At 40.2% G+C, this 26,242-nt stretch overlaps 1 protein-coding gene across 5 annotated transcripts in view; it reads right to left on the bottom strand.

The window, feature by feature from the left end:
- Nucleotides 1-26,242, bottom strand: part of TNRC6B (trinucleotide repeat containing adaptor 6B) — a 126,213-nt gene that overhangs the window by 80,954 nt on the left and 19,017 nt on the right. For 3 of the 5 annotated variants that reach the window (XM_063133561.1, XM_063133566.1, XM_063133563.1), the window contains one exon: nucleotides 17,787-17,854. The exons of 1 other annotated variant lie outside the window; for it this stretch is intronic. In XM_063133561.1, coding sequence (XP_062989631.1) covers nucleotides 17,787-17,854 — 68 coding nt within the window. Of the gene's footprint in view, nucleotides 1-2,292; nucleotides 2,628-17,786; nucleotides 17,855-26,242 lie in introns of those variants that run through there. One more of the 5 variants, XM_063133565.1, reaches the window with a different exon arrangement.

The following is a 26,242-nucleotide window of genomic DNA, read 5'->3' as shown; positions in this document are numbered from 1 at the left end:
GATGCCCCCTTACACTGAGCCAGCAGAACTATGTTCTTATTTTGTATTTCTATTTTATGCCCCATCCCTATCAAAGCTCTGTAAGATATTGATAATATGAATATTTGGTACTAACCAATATCGTGTGTGTTTACTTCCCATCTATTTCCTGGAGAAACAGATTGTCCAGTAACAGTCAGCCCTTCCGTGTGGAATAATGTCCAGAACCACAGATGTCCAGGCTATGCATGCTTTCTCAGAAGTAAATCCCAGTTTGGAAGTAACCCCCACTGAACAACTAACAAGACATTCATGGGATTGCAGCTTTAGTATTGGAATGAGTGGCTGAGTGAGTGATACTTGCTTAGTGAGTGATACGTGCTTAGTACATGGTTATAGAGAGCCTCAGAGAAATAGGTCTTTGTTTCTAAAGCTGTCATTGTGCATGTGGGCTGCATAACCAGAGACTTTGGATTATGCTCATAGGTTGTTTAGTTGCAAACCAATCTCTTTTAATTATTGCAGCAACCAGCTAGTACGCATGCTAGCTTAGGAAATATGGATTTCAAAATGGTACTCAAGTTTTTTAGGTTTCTGCAGCCTTCCCCCATGAAATGACATTTATCAAATGGACCTAATGGCCTATATGGCTCAAGAGTGAAGACAGTTCTCACTACCTTTGCTAAACTTCCTAAGCTATACGTGCTTTTTTTAAACCGTTAATTCCATGCCCATTACCAGATCTTGTGAAGCAGAATTATATGACATATGCAGAAGCACACAAGCTGCAATACATAATCTGTTAACCCTTAAAAATTGAGCCAAGGTTACTTTGTCTGAAGTAGGTCACCCACTTCCATAAGAATAAAGCCACTCTCAATATGACTCAGACTCAACAAAAATAAATATTATTTTCTCAATAATATATAACCCAAGTCAACAGTCAATTTTTTTTAAAAAAAAGCTGATAATTGTGCTATCAAGTTGTGCATTGGCTAAAAATCTGGTGAGATGGTTTTGCTTGATCTGTGCTGTAAGAAACAGCAAAGGTTTTCAGAATGGTACCAAGACCGTAAAGGCTATAATCTCAAAGAAATGTTCTGGCAATTTATCAATTTAAGTGCCAAAATTCAGACTGCCTCCATCTCTTCTTTATAAAAAGCATCACAATACAAACCAGCCACAAGGCCTTTCAGAAAGAAGAAAATACTTAATAAAAATGTATGCTATCCTATTCAATGCTACCCGACAGAGAGGTACATTACATCACATTCTCACAATGTAGGGGGAAGGGCTTGCCCATAGAAAGCAAGATTTACAATGATCTCTCACTGCTGCTCTGCTTCATTTGGAGAGAGATGTGAAACACACATCTTAAACGGAAAAGCATTTTTGCTCCATAAGATATCATCTTTATTCAGTTCACATGAATATTCTCTTGCAACAGCATAATATATTCAATATGTAAAGTACTTATTTCACATCTCATTGTTTTCTTTTTTTAAAAAAAATGGTGCTAATATAGCCAGAGTAAGAAGAAGATTAAGAAGAAGAAAACTGCTCAAGAAAACAGTTACAGCAGGATACCATTTCTTAACTGGAACTAACAAGACTGTCTTTTGAACTCTAAATGCCATGTTTACAGGGAAAGACCATTTGGTTCCAACTGCAATCAAAATGCATCTGGATACAAGGAAAAAGGGGGAGGGGAAGTAGTGGGGGGGGGAAGCACCCGCACATCGGAGAATGTGCAGCCCTATCATTTTGCATGGTGAATTTTGAACCACAGGTATCTTTCAAAATCCCAAACTGCTTCAATACTCATTCCAAAGCCATCTTTATTTAAAAGATGTAATGCTGCATTATTTTAGACTTCTGGATCTCTAGAAGTATAGGTTTATTATTAAAAATATGCACCTCCCCCTCCTATGGCCAATCCTAGCAGCAAGAAAGAATGCAAGCCCATTTAATTTATGCTAATTTTTGCAGCAGATTTAAAAACCTCAAGAGTGAGAGAGCTTGGGAAGAACGCTTTAGAGAACCTTATGAAAATAAAAGATTTGATACAGTGAAGCACTCTAGGCTAGTTTGCATGCAAACATATTTAAAACGCATTCAAATTCTCCCAAAATATGCCACGTATTATTTTTACCCAATTCTCAAAACCTGCAACCGCATTTGATTTAAAATAAAGTGATCCACAAACGCTATGCGAGGCAAACATCGTGGTGCAATATCACACGAAACGGTCAAACTAAACGCACACACACAAAAATCAGTATGCTACACAAAAGCAGATATAAAACTACAAACCTCATAAAGTGCAACAGTGCTTATATCCAGCAAGTTGAGGCATACAAGGTAAAAATGGAAGTGAAGAGATTTCAAAACGATTTTACTGTATTTCTGTTTTCCCAATTTTAAACGTTCAAAAGCCAGCAGTGACTCCGTCGGCCATTTTGGCTTGAACTCGCTCTCTCCCTCTCTCCCCAGCTCGCTCGCTCGCTCTCCCTCTCTCTCTCTCTCTCTCGCGCGCGCACACTCTTCCTTGCTCGCTCTCCCCCTGTGTCTCTATAAAGGAAGCAGCTTTTTTTGACCTTCAAACAGAGGCAAGTCATGTGACTCGGGTACGCTGTCAATCACGAAGGGGGTTGGAAAGACATAATCTTAAAGGGGACATAGCTGTTCGAGCCAAAGAAGCGCCTTTATTCGCCCATTTGTACAAGCTGTAGCAGCGTATGCTTTCTTACTATTTTGCTCTGTATATACACAACAGTATTCTACATTTTAACAACAAAACTCCAGCAATAGGTTGAAGTTATTTTTCTCCCTGGATTTAAACCAGCTGAATTTTTATTTTCGCATTAAAACCAAGTCATCAACTTAATATTCTCCATTTCACAAAGAAAAGGAGATTGGTGACTTAGTTTTAATGCAAAAATAATTTCATACTAACACGATCAAAAGAAATCGAATCTGAAGGGAAATTTAGGATACACCAAGCTGGACAAGAAGGAGCAAAGCATAATCCTGTTTAGTTGTCCCAGTTCAAAACCAAAACAGAACACATTGTTAAATCCACATGATATAGTTAACTGGTAACATGAGCATGAAACCCAGAGTAACCTTGTTGCCGTTATAATTCGAACACTCTTGCTTCTGCCAGCTATTCAAAAGTAACACTCTGATTTTAGATAATTAATGACAAGGAATAAAAAAATAACCAGCTTTTTAAAAAGAGTGTATTTACCATTTACAATTACAAACGTTTTAACACACTCTTAAACATCCTGATTCCTCTGATTAAAGGAATCAATTCCTTTATGGCACTGTGATACAAGCCATAGAAACTGCAATATATAACAATTGCTTCATTAATGCATACAACAAAGCAAAAGTCAATTATGCAGTCAATGTTGCACATACAAAAATGGCTTCAACATTTTGTTTACTAACAGAGCCTAATTTATTTTATCCAAGCCCATTTGTTTACTAACTTTTACACACACTGTCTCAAGCCAGCCAGCTAGCTGTGTTCTGATTAGTACTATCCCTAAATGCTAAATATTATTTATTCTACAGAACAGGAATGGGGAACCTGTGGCCCTCCAGATATTGCTGGAGTAATACTCCCATCAGTCTCAGCCAGAATGGCAACTCCACTTTCAGTGCACAAATGCTTTTTCAATATTCATTTGTCATCACAACTTCTCTGTGAGGCAGGTTAGACTGAGAAGACAGTAAAATAACAGGCTGAACACGAATTTACTAAAGCATCAACGCTCTGAAGCTAGGAGTTGCATACCTCAAATATCCCTGATCTCATCTTAATGTGTGGATAGAAAGATGAAATCAGACTGGGAAGATCCAGGTTCAAATCCCTGTTCTTCCATGAAGCTCATTGGCGAGGACATTGGGCCAGTCAACATCTCAAGCCTACCCAATCCCAACCCTACAGGACTTTTGTGAGGATAAGGGGAGATGGAAACAGCCCCAAGTATAGCATCCTGAATACCTTGGAGGAAGGAGGAAAGGTAATGCGCTCCAGATTTCAGTTCTCACAATATTTCTTTTCTTTTTTTGAATTTACAGTTAAGTTTAATCACAATAACTTCTAGTGGCCAGGAGCAGCAGCAGCCAGTAATAATGGCAGTATCCTAGTACTAGAAAAGTAGGAGATGCTCATGCCTGCATGCTCAATGCCTTAGTGGGCAAAGAGCCACTTATACACTATAGCTCTCACTCTTCAAAGATCCTTTGCCAGCCCAGTGATGCTGCACACATACATTCGAATGTTTTTATATACTTACCATTCCCACAAATCGACAACTGCTTCAAAAGGTGCAATACTGCATAAAACCATGACAAATTCAAGTCTTGCTTTGTTTTTCAACTCTGCCTCCACAGAACACTTTTCACACTGAGTTGTCTGTCACAGAATCCAAGTGTCACAGTCAATTCAAATGGGGGTATTGGTCAAGCCTGTGGGGCCTCAAGAGGTTGGATTCAAGAGTGTTATTCTGGTAGCACAAATGCTAGCTAGCAGAAACCAACTTCTGAAGTATGCGCAAAGGGAGAATTCAACTAAAGTTCCATTTGTGTAACTGGTTGTTGATCTTAGGTTTACAAAGTGGTCCACTAGAGCTTGTGCAACAGGACAAAGCAGCAGAGCTTCACTAGTGCAGTAATTTCTTCTAGTAACAGTACACTGGATTTTCGGAAGTTATTGTGTATAAGCGGAGAGCATTGCTGCACAATACATCCAACAGAGAATCCACATTCTAAGGGATTAGAAATAGTGGGCAAACTTTTGCAGGAAAATCTGTCTGCTATTATTGAGCTTTTCGTTGATGAACTAGCAGGTTTCCTATAAACCACTGCTTTAATGCCAGATTTCTAATCCTTTCAGCGACCTTCTGCTTAAAGATCCAGAGCAGTTCATGAGGTGTTGCTTAATCTCACTGAGCACAATCTGAAATAAAAGTAGCTGGCTGGTCTCTGATGGTCCATTAGAAAAGGATGCAAATGCAACATTAGGACCAATGAAACAAAGCAGTGAGAAACTTTCCACTTGTTCTTCAGGATTGATTAAAAGGGGGTAATTGTGTGTTAATTTAATTAAAAATGAGCCCAATATCCTAAAATTTTGTAATAGGCCACAGGGGAAGAGTAAGGCTATGATAATTTGCATGCAAGGTGTTTATGGCTTTATAGATCAAACCCAGCACCATGAATAGGTGCTATGACAGAATAGGGAACCTTGCAGATATTAGACAATTAGAATAGAGCAATGTATTCCCACCAACAAATCCTAGTTAACAGGTAGACTTGAGCTTGGTCAGCTGAACCTTCAATAGTTTCCAGAGGTAATGCAACACATCTTTTCACACAGGCTTTCCCTGGGTTGTAACGGCTGTTGGGTTTACTTTGGCATTTTAAACCTTTTTAAACCTTTAAAGCTTTATATTATGTATTGATCTGTTGTATTTTAGGGTTTTAATTGTGAACTCCCCAGAGAGCCTCAGCTATTGGGTAGAATAAAAATGTAATAAATAAATACAGCCTATTTTGTCAGCCTCCGAAGTACTATGGATTTGTTTGCAATGTGATACTCCACAAGGGCCAGGGTGGCAATGTTGCAAACATTTCTTATCTTTGTGGAACGTGCTAGAAAACAGATTTAATGTATAAAAATCCTCCCTAAATTTCAAATACCACAATAACTTAGCTCCTTGCCCAGCCAAGATACACATAAAATTCTGAGCCCGAGTAGGCTAAGAAGGGGTCTCATCACTCAGAACTACCAATTAGGGAAGACAGCACGGGCACTAGGGAGATTCCAAATATGTATGTCCAACCTGCAAAAAAAGGGCACTGCACAGCAAAACTGTCAGAACTACCTGCATTGTAGTCAGGGTTAGGTATGAAGCACAGCAGAGAAAACCAGGAATTGTTTTGCAATGGGGCTGTCCTTCCCTGTACCATTTGTTTCTAGAAGAACCACTTCACTTTTCACATTATAGTTTCTCCAACATCAGGCAAACAAGAATGCACCAGGAACAATACATGCACCATCTTAATAGTCATACCCGCTTTTAATAGTCTTACCTAGAAGAACCATCCCTATATATTTACTTTATTTATTCATTTATTATTTCATTTGTTTACTTTTACTAGGCACCCAAAGCACCTTAAAAATGAATAAATAAATCATTAAAAGCAGCAATGCATGTTAGAACTTTCAGAAAATCTGCCAAAAAAACTTTTCAAAAATAGATTTTCACCTGATATAACACAATGCAGACAAAACTCAGCAATTCTCCCTAGGTAGCGAGCTTCAAAGTACGGGCATTATTAAAGGAAAGGGCTGAAATTAAAGCATAACTGACAATTATCTTATTTCCAATGTGAGAATGGCCCTACTTGCCCCCCCACCACCACACACACACACACACAAAGGAAAGGAAAGGAAAAAGGAAATAGCAAAGATTAATTCTTTCATGTTTTTATAGCAACTGGAAACAAGCAAATGATTGGATATTGGTTGGTGTGGGCAGCATATAAACACAGTATGCTCCCTCTCTATGAGCCTGTTTCCATGGATTTTGGCTTGAATTGTAGCTGTGTAGGCCAAACTTGCTACTTATGAGTAAACAGTAAAGTATGCAGACCTTTAAAATGTAACTGTCTGTTTCACCATTTATATGAAACACATTGTTGATTGCTCACACACAATGCTACATTTTTGGTGGAAGAGAAATACTTGTCCGCTATTAAAACTGCAACACGCTTGGTCACACAATAGAATTTCTTCTAAAGTCAAAGTTCCACAATGTTTTCCCCACCCCCAGAAAACAGCAGCTCTGCAATGCAACTAGTTGTGCAAATAAACCATTTACTTCAATTTGTACTTTATGTACTGTTCCTTTCCAAAAGTCTAACTGGCATCAATATCTGCATCAAGATCAGTGATGGTCCAAAGGAACTTTGCAGCCAAATTAAGCTACTAGCAATGGGTAGTGTACCAAAATCAACCTAGCAATACATTTGATGACTAACAGGTGTGTCCTAAATTCAATGGATATATATTCTGGGTTGTTTTTTTTAAGTATTGTAGTTCCTTTAAGTCTAATTGGCTTATCCAGACAAATCTTCACAGAAAAATATTTAATTAATATGGCACTTTTCAAAACAAATGCTTCCCAAGGTAACTTACAATCAATGTCACAAGAATATTTAAACCAAAATCTAGAGAATTCTTAATTAAAAACAGCAGCACAACGCTACTCCTAATCCAGCCAAATCCCTCAAATTATTATAATTTAAAACAGAGCAATGACAGTTTAAAAATCCAGCCAATCATTTTAGCCAAAACCAGATAGAAATAAAATGTATTTAAAACCGTCTTAACAGAAATACAGGGGAAGAGTCAACTGTACCTATCTTGGGAAGAAGTTCCATAAATATACAACCATCACTAAAAAAAGCACTGAGTTTTTGTACCTGTCAACTGGAACAACATTATTGATAGGCCTGTAAGCAGGACTCTGTGGTCAATCTTAAATTCATATGGGTGAACCTGGTCCCAAACTGCTATAGGGATTTAAAGGTCAACATCAGCCCTTTAAATTGGGTCTAGGAGTGAATAGGTAAGAACCTACAGGTTTTAAACCTATACAATCAAAGAATCTACATATGCTCTGCTCCCTACACTAGCCACCATTTTGGGAAACCCTACACATAAGAACGTAAGAAGAGCAATGCTGCATCAGACCAAGGGTTCATCTTGTCCAGCATTCTGTTCCCAAAGTGGCGAACCAGGAACCAATAAGCAGGCCACAAGTGCAAAAGCACCCTCCCACCCATGTTCCCCAGCAACTGGTGTACATAGGTTTTCTGCCTCTGGCTTACGTACTACACAAAAGTCTACACAAAAACTAGGACTCTTGCTGCTCTTGTAAATACTAATGCAAACTCAGATACAAATGGACATAAGTGTGGTATCTATGGTAAAGATAAAAAGCAAAACCCACTGGGTTGTATCCAATGGTGTCTTCCCAGAAGAACAGGTATCACAAGTGGACTGAATTCCCTTGTTCATCTGCAGCCAAATCTGCTTTGGAGAGTGGGGAATCCTCTGGAGCAGATTGAAGGGGCATGCAGGAAAGGAGTGGAAGGGCGTATGAATAGCTTGCATTAATTGGTATAACATGCAGCTATAAACCCAGAGTTTTGATTTGGTTTGTATCAGTTAATCACAGGTAAATCAATATTCTAAATAACTAGTGATTTGAGCAGGGGTAAATTACTTGCTAAGAGTGTGGTATGGCGTTATCAATCAGGTCACTAGGGAACACTATATTGAGTTAATGAAGCACAAGAAAACAGACTGATGATCCATCTCACAATATTTGCTGTTTTATGAAATTTCTACTCCCTCCACTGAGGCAGGGCAAATAACCACCTGTATCAACCTACCTGATGTGTCCAAGCACAGGGTGGATTTAAATGAAGTCAATTTGAAACACTGATCTAAATTCTGGTTCAAATCGCCAAAAGAAAACTGTGTTTTCTCCACGTGTTTTCTAAAACAGGGGTAAACAACCTCGTATTCTCCAGATGTTTTGGACAACAACTCCCATGATCCCTGACCACTGGCCATGCTTGCTGGAGCCACTGAGACTTATTATCCAAATATCTAGAAGGCACCACATTGCCTGCCCCTAAATCTGATCACTAAAACATGTTAATTTACAAATCAAGCAGCATTTTACAACATGAAGGAAGTTATACTTGTGTAACTTTTTTAGGTAACTCAATGTTTATTAGTTTAGTACATAAGTTGAGTTGAGTTGAGTACATAATACTCATTACCTGCGTCAAGTGCAGATGCACCAGCAGACACAATTCTCTTTCCAATCCAATCCACTGTTCTTTTCTATTCTTCCTCTGACCATCATTTCAAATATAGTCTATCTTAACTCCTCTGCCTTGCTTGGTTGAGCTCCACCACCACATAAACACAGATTAAGCCTACACAATCTGTGTATTTGCACATGTGACTTAAGGCAGAAAAAGCCCAGATGTGTCAAGAAGCAAGGCCTGGTAGTTAGGCTAGAGACAGAGCCATTTTCACGAGATGACAAATTGAAATGAATACCCATGCTTGTAACTTTATTTTTATGAGATGTTAAGTGTCAGTGTAGCATTTTTGTGAGGAGATATAATTGTAGCTATGCCATTTTTTAAACAAGACCACGTTTAGTGTTGTATTGATGATTTAGCTTTGGGCAATTCCAAAACTGGATATTGAAATCTCTTTTTCCCCCTAAAAGAAGCAAAATAACATCCATACAGCCTTCATCTCAGCCTAATTTACATAACAGAAGATAAAACTAGAATGAAAATTAAGAGTTTGTACAATGAATAGCCATATAGAAATGCTTAAAAATGTAGATCCAATTGCCTTCAATTTCTCCTGATCTATGACCCAACTTTAAACTGTCTTCCAACATGAGATATAATCAAAACCTTTTCATCTGCCTAGATCTGTCATCCTTGCTCATAGTCTCCTTGAGAGGAGGGAAGGGGAAGATGAAGAAAGCCATAACACAAACCATAACACAACTGTAAGTATAATTTAACTTTGGACACCAACTTAGGTGTGGGTTGCCAGTTGAAGATGAATAATGCTGGTCATATATATCCAAGACTCTGTGCTGTCTTCACTGTCTATTTTATAAAAGTAAGGCACAGATAAATTAAGACAGGTTTTCACGACTAATCTAATGTAGTCTGGGAGCTATTTCCACAGAGTTCAGTTAACTTTGAAACCGTAAAACAAAAGCTGCATTCCGCATCATAACTTTAGATTGCAACATATAGTAGAATCCACTGCAGGCAGATTTGAATCCACAAATGCAACACTATTTTTAACTTGTGTATTTTAGTACTTTCTACTGAGTTTGTGATGAGTGCTCTAGAGCTCCAAAGACTATATACAAATCCCAGAAATATTCTGAAGAGTTTAATGACAATGGGCTGGTTCACATGACATGACAGCCCACCATGTGTTAATTTACTTAAGGGGGTTGTTGCATCCTCCGAGGGAAGCTTGGAGGATGGCAACAAGGGAGAGGGCCTTCTCGGTGGTGGCCCCCCGACTGTGGAATGATCTCCCCAATCAGGCTCACCTGGCGCCAACATTGTTATCTTTTTGGCACCAGGTCAAGACTGTTCTCTTCTCCCAGGCATTTTAACAGCATTTAACAACATTAAGTTTGTTTTTAATGGACCCCAGAACTGTTGTTTTTAAATGGATACTGTTGGTTTTTATACTGTTTTTATGTTTTTGATGGTTTTAAAATTTTGTATACTTTTTAATGTTTACCATTTTTAACTGTTGTAAACTGCCCAGAGAGCTTCCGCTGTGGGGTGGTATATAAATGTAATAAATAAATAAATTGTGCTAGGCACCTGGCTTGCCATGGGTTGCCGTGTCGTGCAAATAACCCATGGCTCAAATAACCCATGGCTTGCTTTAAGGTTATCTGAGGATTGTCTAATCCTCAACCCCCTGCCACCTGGGTTTTTCATGACACGACAACTCACACCAAACTGGGTACCTGCAGATGCCTGGTACACTGCAACAGCTCCTGCAGATAGATTAGCCAACGGTGGGCTGGCTGTATTGTGCGAAAAAGGTCAAAGAGAATTCCTATGAATCCAACAAACATCAGAGAATAGTAAAAACTTAAGTTACATACCTTTTTGTGGTGAACCGCACAGGCTATTGGATGGTGTAGAAATGTGATATAAATAAATATGGCCTAACATACAAAATCCTTAATTTTAAAGACCACAAGGATTTCTTAATTAGTAGAAGTAGCCAAAACTAACAGTGTTCCCCAAAGTAAAAATAAAATAAAAATGGAAATACAATACAACTTAAGGCAGTTTTCATAGCAAATCAGGGATAGGAGAGAAGCACTAACCCCCAGTTCCTTTAGTACCTGCATAGGTCTTCTCAACTAGTGAGATTGAACAATTTCCTTAAGTAACTTAAAAAGGAACTGGAAAGTACAGAAAAAGGTAGAGTTGCAAATGATATTGTTTGGAAAATACATTTTCCAAAACAGTGCCTTTGATAAAAGAAAGTACTTGTAACAATCAAGCTCATTAGGTTGGAAAAAAAAACAAGCAGCAGAAATTGTCCTGGATCTGTTTGTAATTAGAGCAGTTTGCAAAGAACCCAACCACTGTAGAAGAGGATATTCTCTTAAAATGCTCAACTGAACTACCGATTGTTACAAGGCGTTTTAAACCCACTGAACAACAAAAGAGCCAGTGTGGTGTAGTGGTTAGAATGTTGGACTTGGACCAAGGTTCAGATTCCCATTCAGACCATGGCTTACTGTGCGAGCTTTGACTAGTTACTTTCTTCTAGCCTAACATGATTGTTGCAAAGATAACATGAGGTTAACCCCATCCATGTATGTATGTATAAGTGTGAAGTATGAATAAATAAATGGGAACTCTTTCCACCAGCCATTTCAACATTATTGTTCTTTAAGAATAAAATTATGGCCTCCAGGTGCTACTCCCATGTACTCTTGCTATTTCCCAGTATATCAAGTGTAAGAATTTTTCAAGAAATACAAACTTAATTTGCTGGTCTCACACCTCTCTCATGCCATCATCACAATATACTCCTCCAATTGAGAAACAGATGGAAAAATTGGTATATTGAAATTTATGACATGGCAGCAGTTTGGGAACAACTGAGTTTAACACAAAATTGGGTGGGATAGCTAATACCCTGGAAGACAGAAACAAACTTCAAAGTGGTCTTGATAGGCTGGAGTGCTGGGCTGAAAACAACAGGATGAAATTTAATAGGGATAAATGCCAAGTTCTACATTTAGGAAATAGAAACCATATGCACAGTTACAAGATGGGGGATACTTGGCTCAGCAATACTACAAATGAGAAGGATCTTGAAATTGTTGTAGACTGCAAGCTGAATATGAGCCAACAGTGCGATATGGCTGCAAGAAAGGCCAATGCTATTTTGGGCTGCATTAATAGAAGTATAGCTTCCAAATCACGTGAGGTACTGGTTCCTCTCTATTCGGCCCTGGTTAGGCCTCATCTAGAGTATTGCATCCAGTTCTGGGCTCCACAATTCAAGAAGGACGCAGACAAGCTGGAGCGTGTTCAGAGGAGGGCAACCAGGATGATCAGGGGTCTGGAAACAAAGCCCTATGAAGAGAGACTGAAAGAACTGGGCATGTTTAGCCTGGAGAAGAGAAGATTGAGGGGAGACATGATAGCACTCTTCAAATACTTAAAAGGTTGTCACACAGAGGAGTGCCAGGTTCTCTTCTCGATCCTCCCAGAGTGCAGGACACGGAATAACGGGCTCAAGTTAAAGGAAGCCAGATTCCAGCTGGACATCAGGAAAAACTTCCTGACTGTTAGAGCAGTACAACAATGGAATCAGTTACCTAGGGAGGTTGTGGGCTCTCCCACACTAGAGGCATTCAAGAGGCAGCTGGACAAGCATCTGTCAGGGATGCATTAGGGTGGATTCCTGCATTGAGCAGGGGGTTGGACTCGATGGCCTTGTAGGCCCCTTCCAACTCCGCTATTCTATGATTCTATGAAAAGCTTCCTCAGCCATGATGTTCCCTGAGTAACACTGCCCAGTTACTTCCCAGTGTGAACTACTTCCCAGGGCTGCAACTAGGATTAAATGGGGAAAACCTATATATGTCACCCTGTGTTCCATGAAGAAGGTGGGATACAAATATTAATAATAATGTCTCCTTCTATAAAGTTACATTGGCAATGATTAGACATACAATGTCCATATTGTGATAGCTGTTTATCAACTAAGTCATTTTGTACTTTTGAAAATATGTACTGTGGGATCTTTATCTGCAGGAGCTGAACTTTATCTGCAGGAGCTGAACTTTGAAATTGGAAAGTTCAGACCATCTTGTCAGTGTGTGTAAAGTCTCTTGAAAACAGATGCCGTAGGGAAAAGTTGAGCTTCATGAATGATGATGCCAACAAATAAAGTTGTACAGGTCCCTGTAATAACCATGTTCTCATTTTTCCAACACAGTAATATCCAGGTAAGAGGAAGTACCAAGACTGTTTCTCCAAAAACAAGAACCTGTTTGTTCTTGTCACCCACAGTCTGGCTATATTTATGAGTTAATACAACTACTTTGGATTTTATCTTCTAGTGAATTAAAGAAATATGCTCCCATACCTTATTCAGAAATATAGTTGCTTTTCCTTTAAAACAGTCTGATCCTTTATCAAATGTCATACAATAGCAACCATTTGGTTACTAGGCTAAACCCTGTTACTTCTTCTTGATCTGTCAGCAGCTTTTGATACCATTGAACATGGAATACTCCTGGACTGACTCCATGAGTTGAGAAACACTGTTCATACTTGCGGGGTCGGTTCCAAAGAATAGCATTGGGTGACTGTGCCTCAGCTGCATGGCAGCTGAACTGTAGGGTGCCACAGTTGCCAGTGTTATTTAATACCTATATGAAGCTGTTGGAAGTGGTCATCAGATTGGGGGCAAGGTGACACCAATATGCTGATGACATCCAGCTCTATTTCTCTGTGACATCTGTACCAGAAGACGCACACATTTTGAAGTGGAACCTGAATGCAGTGATGACATGGATAAGGGCTAATAAATTGAAGCTGAATCCCAGTTGAACAAAGACACTGTGGGTTAGCAGTTCCCAGGTCCGGAACTTGGGCTGTTTGCCTGTTCTATATGGGGTTGCACAACCTCTAAAGGAGCAAGTACATAGTTTGGGGGTGCTCCTGGATCCATCTTTGTCCCAGGTGGGAGCACCCATTACCAACTTTAGTTTGTACACCAACTACACATGTTTCTGGATAATCCATGAATTTGTAACCTTACAATCAAACTACCGCAATGAGCTTTATGTGTGACTGCCCATGTGATTGGTTCAGAAACTGCAGCTAGTGCAGAATGCAGCTCTAAGGTGCTCACTGGGACACCCAGTTATACTCACAAGCATCTGTGTTAAAAGAAATACAATGGTTGCCTGTTAGCTATCGAGCCATATTTAAGATTGTTAATGTCTTACAAAGCCCTTAAACAACTTGGGACCTACCGTAGTTCTTCGATTCTAAGACGCCATCGATTCTAAGACGCACCCCGTTTTTAGAGATGTTTATATGGGGGAAAAAGTATTCTGCCATGCCCGGCAAAGCCTGGGCATGGGGAGGGAATTGCAGGCAGGTAAGGAAAGAGATGTGGCCAATTCTTATTGGGCCAAAGGTTTTGGCACCACAGGGCTGGGACAGGTTACAAGTAAGCCAAAAACCTGCCGGGTGGAGGGTACCTGCCAGGGGCGGGGGCCAACCGGGGACCACATGCAAGGCCCCGGAGGCTTCACCAGCTGCCACCACTTCTTGTGGAGAGCGGGAGCAGGTCGTTCACGAGGCGCCCACCTTTGGGCCAGCTCCAGCTGCCAGTGCTGAGGGGCCTCTTCCAGGCATGGCTAGATGGGCCGTGGAAACTCCCCGAGGCGCGAAGGAGCCGGCCGCACATGCACTGCCGCCCCCAGCCCAGCGGAAGCCCCGCAGCGGCGGCAGAGAGACCCCCCTGCCCCGCAGGCACCCCGGGCTCCTTTCCCACACATGTTGCATGAGAATCGTGCAGCTGCGAGTCCTGGAGCGTGTCCCGCCCGCACCCCGGCCCAGCAACTCACCTCCCGGGTGTCGCCTCCATCTTCCCAGCCGGTGCTGCTGCCCCTCCTCCGCCGCGCAGAACCAACAGCCGCAGCTGTGGCAGAGAAGCTGGCAGCGCCCGCCCACCTCGCACAACCCTCCACCAGCCCAGCAGCGCCCGCCTGTCTGCCTTGGCCCCATGCGCAAGGCGCGTGGGCCCAACCCTGCCGGCTGTGCTCGTGGCATGGTGGGTGGGGCCCACTTAGGGCTCAGAGCTCCGTTGGCGTGTGTGTGAGCCTGGTTAGCTCTGGGGAGCATGAATAGGCCCAGGGCAGCCGCGGATCGTTGCTGAGGCCCCCAATCAGGCCATGCACATTCCCCGGCCTACATCTTGAGCACAGAGCCGCTTAGGTGCACTCAACAAGCCCTGGAGCCACCTGGGCATTGAGGGCGGGTGGAGGGATAATGGCGCACTTTGCAGGCGATTCTAAGATGCCAGCGATTCTAAAACACACCCTGTTTTTAGAGAAGTTTATATGGGGGGGGAAGTGCGTCTTAGAATCGAAGAAATACGGTAGCAGATACCTAGCAGACCGTTTTCCCTTATACATATTCAGGTGACCTTTAAGATCACCAGAGGAGGCCTTGTAGCTCATTTGGAAATTAATGAAATGTTGCCACACCATTCCTCAACAGCAGGTCTTCTCAGTAGTGGCGCCCACCCATTGTAAAACCATTCCTCATGCAGTTCGGGAGGCAGAAAATGTGGCATCTTTCAAATGCCTCCTGAAAACACATTTTACAGTCCAGGGAAACCCTCAGTGAACATTAAAATAATCATGCTGCTCCATCTTACTGCTCCTTGCATTGCTTTTATTGTAACTGGAAATGTTTTAATGTTGTGTTTTTAATATTGTATTTAAAATGTGATTTTAAGATCTATATGTGAACTGCTTAGGGATTTTATTATATTTAACAGTACATAAATATCACAAAATAAAAATAAAATAAAACCTGGCTATAGCCGTTTTGTGCATATGATAACTAAAAACAGAGAAGGGAGTTGCAGTTAAGTTGCAGTTAAGAACATTCAAAACTGCAGTTAAGTTGCAGTTAAGAACATTCAAAACTAAAGATAAAAATATCAGCAATGTACTCTGAAAACTACATAGCTTGTGACAGAAGTAAAAAAAGAAAACCACATAGGATAAAGGGTATGCAATTGATAGGATTGAAGTGCAAAGACAAAGGTGCTGGACAGGCTAACAGTCTGAAGGCTGGGATGCTGATTGATGTGAGCCTAGGAGGGAGGTGAACAAAAACATGAAACAGAGGCAGGATAGCTGGAACTGGACAGAAAAGAGTGGAATGAAAACTGAGGATCTAGGATGGATAGGTGGAGGAAGGAAAGGTCCAAGAGGTAGAATAAAAAAATAAATCATGTACGACGGCAGAGGTGTCGAATCACTTTCAGCCTGATGGTTGAATTCAATGTTGGAGGAACTCTCAGGGGCCGCATTCCTGCACTGAGCACAATAAAAGGCAAAGGGAGAAGGCCAAAAATACCAACAAGTTTTAGCTTGAAGCTCTTACTGCAAGTAACTAAGCCTTAGAAGAGGCATTTCAACTTTTTGAATGGAGAAGAACTGTGCAAAAATCAACCACCAAATGATTGGTGGTCAGGGGAGAAGAAGAAGATGATGATGATGATGATAATATATTTATTTATTTGTTACCCGCCTCTCCCTCTGGATCGAGGCGGGGTACAACACAAATAAAAACACCATAAGATACATACAACTAATTCAAACTTTTAAAACCAGTGCATCATTAAATGCAGCACACCATTAAAAAAGGCATCTTAAAATTCAACTGGGTAGGCGGAAAGGGAATAGGGCCACCCCAGAGGCCCAGCTTAAGACCCCAGGCCATCTAGTTTTGGTATAAGGGCCTGAGGTTTGACAACCCCATGCAAGGAAAAAATAGTTGCTATGTATTATTGACAGGAAGGAAGTGGACAAGCAAGGGAACGTTGGATTCTGATCAGATAGCCCAGGTGGGATGGGAGAAATTATCACTACAGCCAACACTGATCTTAAAGCCATCTAGTAAAATTCTCCATTTCAGATCCCTAGTTTACAAAAACAAAATCTTGGAGAACTTAAAAAAAGGACTGCCAGGAACATCTAAAACAGCCTTCCTGAACACAGTGCCTTCCAGATGTATTGGACAGTAACTTCCATCATCCCCAGCCAGCATGGCCAAAGTTGATAAAAACTCTCCTGCATGTTTCAAGAATTAGCTCTACTCTAGGGCATCTTCTTAAAAGCCATTAAGACCAATCAAAATGCTAATATAGCAATCAATGCAACAACACACCTTCTATTACTGAACATGTAAACAGAAAAGTTTACAATAGAAACTGTCAAGTATAACTGCACTGCCAACAGTCATTCACTGTAACACCAAACTGGAATACATATTTTAATGTTTGTGTGCATTAAAAAGGACAAGCCAGATTCAAATGAAATAAGTTTACTATCAAAGTATTTGCATATACTAATTACAATATAATAAACTAGAATTAAACCACAGTTATTACTAAAATCAATGGCACTTACTCAAGTAAATTTGTTCTGTGTTGAAATGTCAGGCTCACGTCTAAGATGCACATTAGTAAGCAGACTGTACTTTGCATACTCCTGTGCTTTCTCTAGTAAAATGGCAGAAAGTGCTACATACTACTGATAATACACCATGTCCTCAGATTATTTCTATCAAAATATTAGTTAACCTCTTGCTCCAAAAGTAAGAAATCAAATGTGTATATAGCACACTTACACTGCAACCCAATGCATGCTTAATTAGAAGTAAATTCCATTGTGTTCAATAGGGCTAACTCCTTTAAAAAGTCTGTTTAGGATTGCACCTTTATTCTGGCAATTTAAGGTTTAATCTTGAAACAACTAAATGGTGAATGCCTTAAAAAGGAAGCAATGCTTCAGTCACATTTACTTATGAGTGCTTTGTATCATTTACTCTATTAAGGCCCTTTTTAAATAAACATGACTCACTGTTTGTTTTCTTCACCAGGAGGTGGAGTCTTGCCATGCCCTTCCATTACAAAATCCTCATGTTCCATCTGCGAAGGCAAGCATTGGAGGTCAGCATTGATGGAGCAAAACACATGCTGTCCCATGTGGCCCTTTTCCCTGTTACAACGTATCACCACTTTCAACTGTTAGCTCTAACCAAGACATTGTCATTTGTAGTTTGACAAATGCCCATGCCCATGGTCGTACTGCTACTCCATAGTACAATTTCCTGAGTGTATGTTTAAAGTTGTATAAAGACAAGCAGGAGGAAAATGCTTTAAGTAGCTAAAATACGAAGTTAGTAGATTCAGAGGTTAGATTATTTTCCTCTTCATATAAGGACTTCCTATTTTAAAATATTTTTGCATACTTGCACTCTAACGTGTTGTAGGAGAAACAACTAGTTTTTCAGAAATTATAGAACCTATTTCCATAGCTAAAAGGGTGTTGAATTCTTATAAAAATCACAATGATTTGCCCAATCACTGACCCAGTTTGTATGTCACGGCAGCACATTGTGAGTTATTTAATAGTTTGTTATTTTATAGCCATAAATGGGTTTATAACAAATGGTCTGTTGCCGAGTCAACCAATGGGTTGTTTAGCCCTTAAACAACCTATCGGTCCAGATTAGTGTCACGCTCACTACCTCTGATCAGAAAATGGAAGCAGCTCACATGCAGCGCATGTCCCAGCAAATCGAGACTTAATTGTTCACCAAGATTTACTGGGCCTCCATGATATAGATCTGTGAAATTTGGTACAGAAATTTGTGAAATTTGGTATAGAAGATTCTCTTTAGTGAAGATTATGAATTGACCAAATATTGGGAAATTAGGCAAAATATACCTGACATAGCTGACTTATAGTTACTTAAAAATTGGAAACAGATGGGAGTTCTTCCTAGGTGTCCCCCGCCATTTTTGTTGAATGCTGAAACATGATTTAAACTTCTGTTTGGAATAACATTCAAATGGACTGCTGAAGCATGCCTTTCATTTCCTCTTTGAAATGTGGATTTTTTAGTGTTCCCATGTTATTCAACTGAAAAAGCTGGGGATGTAACCTCCATGTATGTTCTGTGGCAACTGAAACCAGGTGGATGCAATGGGTGTAAGTATAGATGCTTTTCCTGGAATGGAAAGTTTTGTAAGCAGGGATCTGGTAAACAGAACCTAATCAAGGTCATCCTAAAGAGGTTACAATTTTGCCAGCATTGCTGCCACCTCCAGCAATACACTGGTGAGAAAGAATGAGGGCAAAGGAAGTGTTGTTCTGGGGACACAAGCAGAGAGCCTGAAAACAGACGGAGAAGCAAAGGGTGAGTAGTGTGTGGGAGAAGGTTGTGGAGGAAATTGCATTTGGTTCATTTTCTGCATTGACATCCAGGGCCTAGCTCTAGCTGTGGCAGTAAACCTGTGTCTGGTGTGTACCACTTCAGACTGCAGATACTCGCATAACTGAATGAGTTTCCAAAAAGTTATTGTACACAAGAAAGTAGCATGTCAGGGGGAAGATTAGGTTCTCTATATTAGAGTACTAACAGAGTGGCTTTATAGTTAAGGTATTTTACATTCTGTTAAACCACTGAAATTCTATTCCCTATGAAATCAGATCTTTTCTTAGACCTGGTTTGCACGCATTCATGGTTGGCTGGGGTCAAGCACAACCAAACACAGTGCCTCCTGCCCTCTCACCGCTTCTGTTTTGCATCTGGTTTAGCAAACAGCTCTGGATTGTTTCTCCCTCAACAGGATGCCAGGTTCAGACATCACAGAAAACAATTCAGGGATGAGATGTTCCTGGCTGGTTTACTAAAGGAGAAGCAGGGAGCAAGAAGGAGGCGGCACACAACCCCAACAACCCATGGATTGTTGTTACATGCGGTCCTGGTCTTAGTGAAAAATCTTTCTGGTGAGTACAAGCTATGTACAATTTCAGAGCTATTAGATGAAAAATGGCTGAATTAAAGCAGTTCAAAAACTGAAAGAATGGCTTCCCCCACCCTAGGCATTGCCAACCGTTTTTGTTGACTTAGGAAACACTGTTTTTAAGTTATATTTGGAAGTAGTTTAGAAAATTCAAGAGTGCTGCAAGGTATATCTTAATTTTTGAAACTGTGCTGTAAGTCTTATGAATTTTTTTCAGATTCCATTTTATTCAATGTTAGTAGAATGTGCATGCAAGGCACAGGAGAGGAGGATTCTTTCATCCCCCACGCAGAGACAGACTAAGAGAGAGAAAGTGCACCAGCTCTGGGGGCCACCATTATATGTCACACTATCTAGCCTTCCCCTGGCTTCAGTCAATCCTCTTGCACCTGTTTACTTGTTTAGCATTTATTAATAAAGTAAAGGCAGGAGCTGCTTACCTCCACCATGTTCCCTGCCACCAGCACTTCCAGACTAAGCTGGCTGGCTTCATCCTGTGCTTCAGAATGTGCAAACACAAACAGGGTTCAAGGATTTCCCCTCTACAGCTTTAAACCCAACTCAACACAACAGCCATGAAGTCAGACACTGAATACACAGTGCAGTCAACATGACTCCTTCCTACTCTCTCTAGCTGGTAGAAAATGGGTGGGGGAAGAATGGATGGGCTTTGAATTTTTGCCAAGGTTACCCTCACCACAATATTTCCTTCTATATTGCCTCTCCTTTTCATGGTTAACCATGGTTAATGTTGCATGTGAAACCTTAATGCTAACCATGATTAGAATCAGGTTTGCAAACTTTGAATTCCTGTAAATCATGGCCAAAATTGATAGCAATGCATATGTTAACACTAACCATGGTTTAGAGATCAGATAGCACAGCATCTACACTGGCCCACAGAATTGTTACAAATCTATGAACTATATGTGTTTAAGTAGTTGCCAGAATCCCCCTTTTGTAACGGAAGTCACTACAAGAATTTTTAAAATGTTAAAATTGTTTTCCTTCTTGGTTGTTTCTGAAGCTATTTACATATATCAGATACCAGCCACCTCCAAAATGGTGTTATGGGAAGTCTAACACTCCTACACCTAAGCTAGCTTTGCACATGAGGCTAAACCATGGTTTAGTGGGACTTGCACAAGCTGCAGTGAGCCTCAGGTTTTCACACTTCACCCTCCCCCTCCTCCTGCACAGCTGCAGGATGAGCTTGGAAGCTTACCCTTCAGCTTTTAGTTAACCACAGCTGACTGTATCATCTGGACCTAGAATTGTGGTTAATATGAACTATGGTTAATTTCAATAAGCCATCTTTATAATCCATGATTTTAAGTGGGCTTGTTTGAAGTTAAGCACAGTTTGTTGTTTCAGATAACATGACAAACTGTGGTTAAACAAAAGCAAACAGTTCTGAACTCCTCACAGCCATGCAGGGAGAAAGGGGAGTAAGGTCATATAATTAAAGAACAAACTTGAGAATTACTAAAAAGGAGGAGAGAATACATATAATAATATTTCTTCATGCCATAGATGATTCAGAAAAGGCTCTTCCTTTTCTGGTCTCAGTTTTTAATCAATTCTACAAATCCCTTAACGTTAACATTTCACACATTTTATTCAGTCTCCACTATCCTCTAACCTCTTCATCCCTAGGGCATTGCCAGAATTCTCAAAACTCACACCAGCCAAGGCTTTGAAGTTAGAGCCTAAACACCTTGCTGGGCTTTAATGATAAGCTCTTATCATCCCCAGCAGACATTCACTATTTGGTTGTGCAACATGAGATGGCCAATTTTAAACTCATGTCTTGCATAACTGATAGGAAGATAGTAAAAAAAAAAGTCAAGAAGTTACAAATGTTAGAATCTAATTCATCTGGATTCAATTTAAAAACCAATTCCAAAGATGAAAGCACCCTCCTATAGGTGAAGCCACGGGCAAAGAATAAATAGAATACAAATATGGCTGAACAACTATAACCCAAAGGCCACTCTAGAATACAAAATACCTTGCCTAGCTTTTTAAATGCACACACTCACTGTATCCTAATATTGCTAGGCACTGTATAATTAATATTACAAGCACTGTACAAAGGCTTACAATCCAAAGACAAAGACAAATCATGTTAGGGAGGAGAGGAAAGTAAAAAAAAAAGTGAGAGTCAATTGGGATAAGGTGGGGTAAAGAGATACATTTTAAGGAGGTGCTTTAATGTAAGGACTGGAAGAGTCAAGTATGATACAGATGTTGTAGAAAGGTATTGTAGTGTTAGGGAGGTACATAGAGAAAAGGACACAGAAAAATGCTTAATGTGAAGACTGGTACTGTAGGGTGAAGGATCCAAGGAGGAACATATTAAAAAGGGGTGGGGTGGGGGAAGAAAAGATATAGAAGAACAAGACCACTGATGTGGGGTGGAAATTTTTCCAGTTTTAGAAATGTTTTAGATAATAAAGGTATGGATACAATACAAGTAACATTTAACCAAATGTTAACATTTAATCAATAACCAAAATATAATTAACTCCAACTGACTATTCCTAGAACATATATTGATGATCACAGATTCGGGCATTAGTACATTAACAGTTTTCACTGTTTTCATTCCCCCCACCCTTAAAATCTAAACAATGTAAGGGAAATGGTAGGATATTGAAATATGATGTAAATATTTTAAGTATCCCATAAAAATAGTTTTTAGGACAGATCATGAATTTGAACAGTTAAGCCACATTAGGGGGAAAAATCAATGAAATGCCCTAATTAAACACTGTAGTACAACTACTCTGGGCTATTGGAAGAATCTTAAAATACTTAAGCACTATGTACAATCAGCATGGCACTCAGTTCTCTTTACTAAAACTAAGCAAATACAAACATTATCTGTGTTTAGGACAGTGGGCAATTCAATCCACATTACTAAAAACCATGGAGACAGTTGAAAGTACAAAAATCTTTTAAGAGCGGGAAGGCAAAAAAGGATGCAGCCAGTGAAAAATAGTTCAAGCATTAAAATGATCAGAATCAGCAGCAGTATTTCTGACTGCATGGAGAGGCCTAATAGTAGAAGCAGGAAGACTAATAAGATTACAATAATCAATTCAAGAATTAAAGAAAACTTAATATTTTGGTAGTGCCTATAGAAATGAAAATATAAGTTCTATAGAAAATTTTTTTTAACTCAAAGTGACAGGGCTTAGCAAGAGCTTGTACATAGGGAGAAAGCGAAAGATTTTTTTTAATGATTTCCAGGATTCCAAACCCAGGGAAAATTGCAGTAATCAATAACAAGCAATAGCTGAAAAACACTGAGAAACCAAAAGAAAAAACAAAAGCTTCATTTTAACAGAGCTCTAAGCTTACTAAAAAGTGCATTCATCAAATGAGACAGAGGAGAGAAAGCAGTAGACATGGGACAAGAGGAAAGATCAGGTATGGTTGTAGGTCACCCATGTAAAGGAAGCATGAAGATCAAATATAAAAATAGTAAAGAGAAGAGGGGCTAGTAATGATTTGAGAAACTCTTACAAAAAAGTAACAATGAAGAAATTGAACTGTTGAAAGAAACCTTAAAAGAGCTGCAAGAAAGTCTGGCTGAAATTGTGACAAAAGAGTATTTCATCTGAAACTTTGAGACTTTGTAAACTCTGCCCTACTCAATGGCTCAGTTTACACATAATGGCAAACTGAAAATTTTCCTTACCTGCGAGTGCTTGTTCTACTTGTTAGTCAGACAGTGGTCCAGCTGTGGCCTCCACTCTGTCAATGAGTACACTGGATCTTTTAAAATGAAGATAGACATGGCCTGCGGGCAGGATTAGGAAGCATCTTCCATTTCCTACTTAGGGCCAGAACTGACTAAACGATCTTACATTAGCTGGTCATGCCCACACCCTGGCAATAACTATAGGATAGGAGCTGGACTACTTTCTAGCTAAAATGTAGGAGAATTCAGAGGCAAGGAGAATTCTCCACTCTCTCTGCTTGGAGCCATCCAATGGTTCAAACCCTGGGACATAACAGAACAGTGTCCCAATAACCTGGGGCAGAACAAGAGGAGAGCAGAAGAATATCGATTCATGGCTGGATCATGCATTAAACACTCTGCAACCAAGGGTTGCTGCCTTGGAGTAGGAAAACAACAACAGTTCTTTCTGCATTCTGACTTCCTTGAGAGAGAATGTCCTGATCAGCATATCATCCAGATATGGGTGAGCTTGTACACCCTCAGCCTGAGGACTGTGATGACAGCCACTAGGACCATGGTAAATATTCTGGGGAATGTGACAAGCCCACAGAACAGAGCACAATTTTGAGAGTGCTGCTCCATATGTAAATTGCAATAATTTGCAGTGAGCTGGTAAGGTGGGAGTTTACAGCTAGGCATCCTGGGAGCTACTGCTAGGAGGATGGAAGACAACGTTTCCATCTTGAACCAGTGGAATTTGATTAATTGAATTGTCTTATGATTAGGATACCTCTAAATTCCCCATACATTTTTTAAAGAAACAGAAACAGAAGGGAGTGAATGCATCTTCTTCTCTGATGGTTGAGTACTGGTTCTATAGTTCTGACTTAGAGCAGTCTAAATACAGCTTCTTTTATGCGCTGAAATTTTTCTGAGAGTATGTGGAAAGAGAAACTAGAAAACACACTTAAGGCACTTCCTGGAATTCCATGGAGTATCTAAGATGGACCGTGTCCTGGACCCAGAGACCTGAGGTGATCAGATCCAGATTGGGACAAAGTATTGTAGGTGGTCCATCCACCTAGGTGGAGATCTGCCAGGACTGGGCACAAGTTGAACTTTTTGGGATGCCCCATCTGAGTGGAGGAGGATTTGCTAGTATTCTGAGATGTGAAGAATAGACTCTTGAATGGAAAAATGGGCTTGAAGGGCTAAGTACTTTTGAGTCTTAAAGCAAGGCTGGAGATGATAAGAACAGTTGTCAGACCTGCGAAAGGAATAGCCCTCCTTTCAGATATGAGAGTAAATCCTTCTGGTAGAAGAGCAGACCTTCCTCTTATGGTTAGTCTCAATGGAGGCCTTATCCATCCTTTCAATGAAGAATGTCTCCCCTCTGAACCTGGCTGTCATAAGGGCAGCTTTGACTGAGGGTTCATTCCAGTTGCACAGACAAAGAGATCTCCTCGGTATCACAATAGAGGCTGTGGTCTGACCAGAGTAACAGATAGTATTCAGAAGTCTGTTAAAGAGGAGAAATGGTGTCAAAATGTTCCCTAAAAGGCAACTGCAGAATCTGGCACTTTTCAAAATGGAGAGCTCTTAGCCAGGCTAGAAAAACCTTGAAAATAATGAAAAGCAAGGAAGTCATCTCAGATATTAGAATGTTAAGATTACATGGCTCTGTGTAGCAATACCTTGATCTCACAAGTCCAGCTGGTATTTTGATACTTTATCCAGAGTCCCAACAAGTGAAACAGCTGCCTCATTCACAGCCAAGAAGTATAAATTCCCTGCAGTCAAGCAAACAGGAATAGAAAATCCCAATGTTTTGTTAAAAAGAGGGACCTTATCCTGTCTAAACATGTTCAGTAAGAACATATTTGAAAGCCTGACTGAAATAATACCTCTTTTAGGTCTGGGCACTAGGAGCATGAATTCCAATTCAGGAGAATTATTTCTAGGCATCCTGCTCAGTAAGATGTAAGACTACTAAGATGCTAGATAAAGCTATATCCCTGAACACTCTTAGATCCAGAGAACCTCATTGGGAATACTTCAATGGAAGGTCTAGTAATGGGAGATGGTTCTTGACAGTTTTGTTTACTGTTAGTAATCTTCCTTCGCAAATGCAAGTAAGTAATTAGGTATGTTCTAGAGAGCACATTCCTAGCAACAGCTAGGTCCAACAGGTCTGGCCAGCACACCACACAAATGAGCCTTAAAACGAGCCTCAAGATTTTTCATGCAGAGATTCCATAACAGGAGTGCAGACAAATCAATGTGGAAAGGATTCTTCAGAATCTACTTCTCTAGGCTTTATTAAGAGCCAAGGATGTTGTCCTACAGTATCTTAATTGCATTTTAATCCTACCTTTATTCTAAGAAGCTCAGTGCAACTTACATGGTCTACCCTTCTTCTCCATTCAGACCATTTTACCCTCACAATTGCCCTATGAGGCAGATTAGACTGAGTATATGTCACTGGTCAAAGGTCACTCATGGTTTTGGGCTTTATGGCAAAGTGGAGGAAAACCGGGCCTCCACAATACCAGTCCAGTATTTTAATCACTACAGTACACTTGCTTGCAAAGGATCTAGAAGTTGGAAATCATGAGTGCAGTCATAGTATAAATTCTTAAAACAATCTAAGGAATATTGGAAGTGTGCTAGAAATTGGAGTAATCTTCGAGAATTTACTACCTGCTCGATATTACAGAGAACTGGCAGGCTACTGAAGATAGCATATAGCAATGGTCTTCAAATAGTTCAGACCCAAGACCACCTTGGAGCCCCAACCTGCAAGATGAGATCCA

The sequence above is a fragment of the Elgaria multicarinata genome, chromosome 9, assembly GCF_023053635.1.
Source record: "Elgaria multicarinata webbii isolate HBS135686 ecotype San Diego chromosome 9, rElgMul1.1.pri, whole genome shotgun sequence".
In the NCBI taxonomy this organism is placed as follows: domain Eukaryota; kingdom Metazoa; phylum Chordata; class Lepidosauria; order Squamata; family Anguidae; genus Elgaria; species Elgaria multicarinata.
This window is presented reverse-complemented; position numbering and strand designations above follow the sequence as displayed.